The sequence below is a fragment of the Mastomys coucha genome, unplaced genomic scaffold (assembly GCF_008632895.1).
Source record: "Mastomys coucha isolate ucsf_1 unplaced genomic scaffold, UCSF_Mcou_1 pScaffold3, whole genome shotgun sequence".
Lineage (NCBI taxonomy): Eukaryota > Metazoa > Chordata > Mammalia > Rodentia > Muridae > Mastomys > Mastomys coucha.
The window spans coordinates 40,424,841-40,432,917 of NW_022196909.1; the positions used below are offsets into that span (position 1 = coordinate 40,424,841).

Genomic DNA, 8,077 nt, shown 5'->3' on the forward strand with positions numbered 1-8,077 from the left:
AAAAAAAAAAAAAAATCCTTTATATTACTTTTAGCTGTGCTAGCCTGCAATATATGGCATAGAACATGTTATGCCCAGCTCATGGGAACCCCAGGAGATACCAATGTAATAAACAAAGAGAGTTTTAACTATATGAGCCCTGACTCAGATTACTGTCCTTCCTGCTGTGCAGGTTAGGAGAGCGACCCTCAAGTCTAGGGCTTTGACATTTATATAGGAAGCGGCCTACGCTGGACCTCTCGAGCCCTGGCATTATGTGACTGGGTAGGGGAAAAGAGAGCGCCATCTTTCAAACTCGATAGCTTTTGTTCAGACAGGGAGGCAGAATCACAAGTCGTGGCGCAGCTGGAAGAAGTAACTTATTCCATTATCAGAATCAGAGTTTTTATAACTCTGTCTCAGCTGCCTGGGAACACTTAATTGGCTCTTTCCCATAGCTCAGGAGTGGGGCTTTATCACTTCAAGGATATTAACTCCTGCCTCCTTCAAAGGCAAGAGCCATCTGCACCGGGAGAGTCCTATCAGGAAGAAGGGAGTGCATTGTTCTGGCATCAGGTTGGCCTCCCTTCTGTCTACCCTCTCCAAAGGCTGGAGGCATCTGCGCTGGGGGTTGGGGGAAAAGGAATGCTAACAGTTGTGGCTCAGTGCAGGGACAGGAGAGTGCAGGATTTGATGCGCAGGGACAGGGCAGGTCACCTGTGTCTCTTCAAACAATAATTCAGGAAATGTGAGGAAGGAGGAAAACGTGGCCCATAAATGGAGAGCAGGAAATACAAGCAATAGGAACAGACCCACAGAAGACCTGGGTTCTGAAATGACAGACAAAGGACACACACACACACACATACACACACACACATACACACACACATACACACACACACACATACACACAGACACACACACACACACACACACACTCACACACACACACACACACACACACACACACACACTCAGACATACACATACACACATAGACACATACATTCACATGCACACACACACATTCAGGCACACAGACATAAGCACTCAGACACACAGAGACATGTATGCACACATGGTCTCATACACACATACACACCCTCACACACACACACACACACACACAAAGACACATACACTCAGACACGCACACATGCATACACACTCACACTCAGATACAGATGCACACACATAGACATAAACACACATACACACACATAGACACCTACACAGGCACGCACGCAGGTGCTGAGACTCAAACATCTAGGACATTGTGCTTTTTACACATGTGTTCTGTCACTCAGTTATATTACCAGCCAAGCTGAAGGGACATTTAAGTAATGGTAAGAGAACTTGGAAGATGGCTCAGAAAGGGCAAGTCCTAGCTGGGCAAGCCTGACCTAAGCACCTCAGCCCAACCTCCAGAACCCACAGAAGAAGCCAAGCGTGGCATAACCCCAGCTTTCCTACAGCGAGAGGGGAGGCGGAGACAGGAGAAGCCCCAGAAGGGAGCTCAAAGGTCAGACAGCCTGCAGTGCCCAGCACAGCAGCAGACACAAAAAATGTTCCGCCTCACCAAGATGGACAGTGAGAACTGACTTCCCAAAGCTGGCCACCTACCTTCCTGGATACGTATGTAATGTACACAGTTAACACATGGAATAACAGTAACATATGCATTGCAAACTTAAAGTACAAGAGGGCCAAAGTGGGGGCTGATGGAGAGATGGCTCAGCGGGTAAGAGCAGTGACTGCTCTTCCGAAGGTCCTGAGTACAATTCCCAGCAACCACATGGTGGCTCACAACCATCCATAATGAGATCTGATGCCCTCTTCTGGTGCGTCTGAAGCACCTACAGTGTAGTCATATATATAAAATAAAATCTTTAAATAAAAAAAAGGACTAAACATGGATAGATGGTAAATGTATTTGGTATGTCTCAAATACATACTGTTCTGGACAACAATCTGGATTAAGTTAAAGGCAAGACATTGGACAATACCAAACTGAAAATAACTTGCTGTGGCCTGCCTGAATCTCTCTGGGGTGACACCTTCCCCTTCCCTTCCCTTCCCCCACATTTCCCGCCTCACCTTATGCCACAGGGCCCGAAGACAGCTTCTCCGAAGGCCCGTATGCTGCCACGCCAGGTACTCATCCACATGAGCACGGCCCTGCAGGTCTTGGGGGTACCAGTGGTCCGGAACCTTATATTTGTGCACCAGATAAAGCAGGATAGCCACACTGTGTGAGCAGGAGAACAAGGCAGGTAGTTAAAGGGTTGATTCTATGCAAGGTACCTTCTTCTCCTTTTTATTTACAGGTTTATTGATGGATGCATTTTATGGATAGGAGGGCTCTGTCTGCACGTATGCCTGAGAGGGCATCTGATCTCATTAGAGATAGTTGCCATATGATTGGCTGGGAATTGAACTTAGGACCTCTGGAAGAGCAGGCACGGAGTCACCTCCCCAGTCCCTACCTTTTCTGATCTTTCCAACAGTGAGCCAGTCTGAGCCTCTTTTTCAAGATGTGGAAAGAAGCAGGCTCAGAAAAGGGAAGAGCCTTGCCTTGCCTCCAGAGGCACAGCACAGAGCTCTCTCTCAGTGTCAGAATTGCGTCTTGTTTTCCAGAGGTCACACCAAGGCTATCCTGCCACCAGGCAAAAATCTCACTACTAAAGTGTCCCATCCAGGCTTGAGTTTCTGAGTCTAGAGCCAGACAGCTTCCTGCAGGAGGAGCATCCAAGCTGAGCTTGGAGGAAGCTTGCGTTTCTTTAGTCTACATCCATTCTCATCCTTTGACAGCCTTGGGTGGCCCGATAGTTCAAAAAGTCTTTCCCAATCCTCCCTTTGTTCTTTGAGACAGCCTAGGCTAGCCTCAAGTCCATAATCCTCTTGTTTCTGCCTCTGGAATTCTAGGGTTGCCGACAGTGAGCATTAGACCTGGTCCCTCTGTTCCTCCTGTCACTCCTGCTAAGGGTAACCTTAGATCTTTCAAATCTTACTCAGACACATGGGGCGCTGTTGAGGGCCTCATGCAGGCCCGAGCAACAGCAAACAAGGCTCTGGCAAGGTCTTACCCTTCTCCCATCCCCCTCTGCCTTGCTAAACCATTAAATAATATTCCTAAAGCTAGCCACCAAGGTCCACTCCTTTATTTGGCCACTTCCTCCTCCTGAGGCTGAATACCAAAGTCCAACTATTAAAGTATTGAAGTCTATCGATTGAAAGCCACCTTTTGGCTGCCCTAATTAACACGTCCAATCAAAACAAATCAACTCATCCTAACACAGCGGTGGGGGGGGGGGGATGGGATTCCCCAGGGTTCCTTTTCCCTTAATAAACTGCCATTTGCCCACAGCCATGTCTCCTCTCTATCCAAAAGCAGTCCTTTGTTTCTCTGGAACAGATACCTCTTCTCTTCTCCCTCATGCTTGGTCTTGGGGTGTCCTGACTGATGAGTTTGGGTCGCGGCGGGACGCGTCTGCAGACACCAGGCTCAGGCAGTTCCACATGTAAGAGGTTTAATTGGAAGGGGGTAGGGGGGTAGCGACGCAGGAAGAGAGAGGGGAGAGAGAAATGGAAGAATTGTCTCATATATACGGGTTGTGACATAGTAGGTCCAGGTAAAGGTGGGAGTTGAACCCAATGGATTCTGGGAATATGGTGGCCGTTGTCCTGGCAACAGGTCTGTGGACCCGCCCATATATCTGGATGCTAACACTGACACCAGTCCTTTCCACTGTAAGATCCTTGAACCACAAAAACAAGGCTCACTGGGACTCTCTTCCTACCTTGGATTATGCCTGCTACTGGGGAGGTAGAGAGGGATCCTAAAGGACACTGGATATGCCTGTTGTGGTCATATGAAAACTTTCAGTCAAGAATTCAGAACACTCTAGGATTGGCTTACAGTGACCCGGAAGGCTGGGATGGACCTGATTTCCTATCCTAAAGGAAAGCTCATTAAATACTAAAGTAAACAACTCAAAATAGTTGGGGTTTGGTCTTTTGCTGTGTATTGTAATGCTAAGTGTGGGCCCCCAAGACCTGGTTGTCCCACAGAGAGTCTACACTTAGAACCAAGTGATGCAATGTGACCTTGGCCCCAAGTTATTTCTGATTGGTAAATAATGATGCCAACAGCCAATAGCCGGGCACAAGAAACACAGGCAGGTTTTAGGGTTCCTGGGCCCAAGGAGGTGGGAGGTGGAGGGTCAAGAGAGAACCACACAGGGGAGAAGGTGAGGAGGAAGGAGAAGTCACCATGGGTTAGGCGAGTTCAGGAAAACGCGGCCCTGAGGGTTGGCCAATTGAAGTTAAAGCAGCCCAGATGAAACATAGTAAGTAATAACAGTATTATTGATAGAAAAGTAGATTCTAATAGCATAGAGGGTAGACATCTGCCCAGCTCTTGTGCTGTTTAAGGCTTATTGTAAGTAATAAAAGTTGAGTGTCTTTCATCTGAGAACTGAATGATCAAAGGTGGAGTAGAAATCCCAGATTGGGATTAAATTTTCTACAACATGGGGAGAGGGGGAGCTGGAGAGATGGCTCAGTGGTTAAGAGCACTGCCTGCTCTTCCAGAGGTCCTGAGTTCAATACCTAGCAACCACATGGTGGCTCGCAACTATCTGTAATGGCTTCTGGTGCCCTCTTAATGATGTGACTGAAGACAGCTACAGTGTACTCATATAAATAAAATTAAAAAATGAATCTTTAAAAAAGAGAGAGAATGCTGGGCGGTGGTGGCGCATACCTTTAATCCCAGCACTTGGGAGGCAGAGGCAGGTGGATTTCTGAGTTCGAGGCCAGCCTGGTCTACAGAGTGAGTTCCAGGACAGCCAAGGCTACACAGAGAAACCCTGTCTCAAAAAAAAAAAAAAAACCAAAAAAACAAAAACACACACACACAAAAAGAGTGAGAGAGAAAATATACCCCCTCATACATGCAAACATAATAAAAAAAAATTTTTTTTTCTACAACACAAATAGCTCCAGGAAGTTCCTGAAATTGAGAAGGCTCACTAGGTCCCCTCCTTCCCTGAGTAAACAACTAAAGATTACAGAAAGTCCCTCAGACCAGCCAAGATGCAAAGAAGACTCTGAGACCAGACCAGCTGCTGGGAAGAAGCAAAAACCAAAAGAGCTGCCTGGAAGAGGTTTAGAACAACTGAGTCACTGGGAAAGGACATTCACTAACCTGCTGATCTGCCTGCAGGCTGTGTGGTGTACTCACCAAGTCGGACTCTGCTAATATCCATATTTTGGTGTATCATGGGCTCCCTATCTGGAGCGAATAGACATCTGTATAGTATCCGTCCAGGAAAAGTTTCGTCACACAACATAAAATCGCAGCATCCAAGATGAAGAAGCAGGCAGGCAGAAGCTTACCAGACTAAGCGATCTAGTAAGGCCTTGTCTACAACACATAGGCCTGCACCCACACCCCAACCAAAGACCTCAGTTTTCCATGTAAGACAAACTCTTTGTGCTGTAGTTAAATGTCCAAGACACTGCTGAGGCAGGGTAGCAGGTTCTTAAGAGCCACAGACCTCCCCAGGGTGAATATGATCGCAGAGATTGCAAGATGCCCTTGGTTGGTACCTGTTAAGGTACAACTCTCTGCCAATTAAAGGACCCAGTATAGCATAAACTCGCAGAGACACACGCAGAAATGAACTAGGAACCTAACCTCCCTGGAGCAGGGCTTCTCAACCTTCCCAATGCTGCGGACCCTTCAATACAGTTTCTCGTGTTATGGTGACCCCAACCATAAAATTAGCTTCGTTGCTACTCCATAACTGATTTTGCTATTGATCTACCTGATAGCAAGGAGGGAAAAGAAGGGAAGACGGTGATGTCTCTGTTGGGCTATCATGAGATATCAGAGATGAATTCCAAAGCATATACTCTGGGTTCCCCTCGCTACGGGATAGGTGTCTCACGTGACAAACAAGGCAGACCTGATCAAAAGGGTTGGCTTTCCCAAAGAGGGACCTTTCACTACCTTGAGAACAGCTGGGATATAAAAACATCTTCATTTCATAGGGAAGATTCACCCAAGGGAGGCCCAGTAACCCTCGAAATGGAGACAGTGTGAAGCCCAGATGCCACAGGACCCTCCCTCTCTCACACCAGCTGTGCTAGAGGGTGGTGGTCTTGGTTTGGGAAGCTTCCCACCCTCCCTGCCCCAGGGGTATTTTAATCCACAACCATGCCCTGGTACAGAAATCAAGTAGATGTAGTATCTTCCCAAAACCACCTCAATAAACTTGGACAGTGGGTAGGCAGGGTCCCGGGTTCCAGTCACAGCACTGTGGGCTCTAGGACACAGCAGCCCTTTGTCTTTAGGGCAGAGGTCCTCAACTTGTGGGTCGTGACCCCTTTGGGGTTAGAACAACCCTTTTTTGCAGGGGTCGCCTAAGACCTTTGGAAATATCAGAAATTTACGTTACGGCTCAAGACAGTAGCAAAGTCACAGTCAGGAAGTGACAATGAAATAATTTTATGATTGGGGGGGTCACCACAACATGAGGGACTACATTAAAGAGTCGCAGTATTAGGAAGGGTGAGGACCACTGCTTTACATTGCTAGTATGTGTGTGTGTGTGTGTGTGTGTGTGTGTGTGTGTGTGTGTGTGTGTCTACATGAGTTCATGTGCCCAAGATGCTAAGAGGGCAATGGATCTCTATAACTGGAGTTATAAGTGTTTGGGAGCCACCTTGTATGATTGCTGGGACCAAATCCAAGTCCTCTACAAGAGCAGTAAGTGCGCTTAACCACTGACCCGTCCCCTCTCCCGCTCCCCCCAGCTCCCCCCAGCGCCAGCTTCCCAGTTGATAACACAGAGGGTTAGAACAGGCTGGTTTCCAGTAAAGCTTAGCAAAAAGTCCCAGGCCCTGTTACCTCTCACACAAGGTGAAGCCACCGTCCTTCATGGCTGGTACCTTCTTCATGGGATTTACCCGGGCAAACGCAGCGCTGAGATGTTCACCTGCAGATAGTCCAGAATGAGGGAGGAGAACACTGGGCCTCTCTGATAGCCTGGGCCAAGGTCCCAGGAGGCTGAACACTGAATTCATGGCTCTTCTTGGGACTGGGTTACTCCCTATATAGGGAGTGCAGGCAGGGCTCCTGAGAGAGAAGAGGGGGTTGCCCCTTGCTCTTGATATAAAATAGATATCATAAACTTGACAGGTCCTCGTGGGACTTGCCCTGCTCAAAAGCGCCCCCAATGTCCCCTGGGACCCTGGCTTCTGCTTGGACTGGTCTGGATTGGTTTTCTTCCTGTTGATGCACTCCGAGTAAATTTCTAAGTTTGCCTCCTTGCGCTCGGCCCCACAGTCCTCAGTGGCTGCCACTGCCCCCGGATCAAATGTGGGATTCTCACCCCCCTTCCTTTTCCGGGTGGAAACCCGTCTCCCTCGGCATGCTTATTTTTTTTTCTTTACTTTTTCCTTTTCTTTTTCTTTTTTCGAGACAGGGTTTCTCTGTGTAGCCCTGGCTGTCCTGGAACTCACTCTGTAGACCAGGCTGGCCTCGAACTCAGAAATCTGCCTGCCTCTGCCTCCCAAGTGCTGGGATTAAAGGCGAGTGCCACCACTGCCCGGCTGGCATGCTTATTTTTAACAGCCAACTTGAACATCTTTTTATCAGTCCCCGCTTCCTGCCACCAACACTACCGCACCACCCCCTCTCTAACCCTCCTACACCATAATCTGCAAGGGCCAGACCTGGGGTGGGGAGTGGTTAAGAGCATTGCACCTAGAGGTGACCGGGAAGAAAGATGTGAGGTTTCAGACAGACAGACAAGCAGTGAGACAGTGTGGGAATGGCCACAGCCCCTTAAGCAAAGCTTTCATTTTGCTACAACCCTGCCTTGTCAGAGTGCAGGGCTCCCTCAGTGGCCGGCAGGGAGGAGGCTCCAGGTGACTGGTGTACCTCCACGTAGCAGCCTCTCTCCACAGCACAAAGAAAGGCAGAGAGCACCTAAGAAAGGTGAAACCGAAAGTCAAGAAAAGGAACAGCAGAAAGGAATTCCAACAGACCAGGATGGCACAGAGAGGTAGTTGCAGTGATGGCTCT

At 48.3% G+C, this 8,077-nt stretch overlaps 1 protein-coding gene across 4 annotated transcripts in view; it reads right to left on the reverse strand.

Annotated features, from left to right (window-relative positions):
• The window catches only part of LOC116075113 (glutathione S-transferase theta-1), a 17,221-nt gene that overhangs the window by 8,570 nt on the left and 574 nt on the right, over nucleotides 1-8,077 (reverse strand). The window contains exons 1-3 of one of the 4 annotated variants that reach the window (XM_031348123.1): nucleotides 6,987-7,004; nucleotides 3,402-3,472; nucleotides 2,080-2,230 (exon numbers count right to left, since the gene is read on the reverse strand). Coding sequence is in view for 2 of the 4 variants with exons in the window: in XM_031348121.1 (XP_031203981.1) it covers nucleotides 2,080-2,230; nucleotides 2,469-2,677 (360 nt within the window). In the remaining 2 variants the exon portion in view is untranslated. Of the gene's footprint in view, nucleotides 1-2,079; nucleotides 2,231-2,468; nucleotides 3,230-3,401; nucleotides 3,560-6,898; nucleotides 7,005-8,077 lie in introns of those variants that run through there. The other 3 variants (XM_031348124.1, XM_031348122.1, XM_031348121.1) reach the window with 3 other exon arrangements.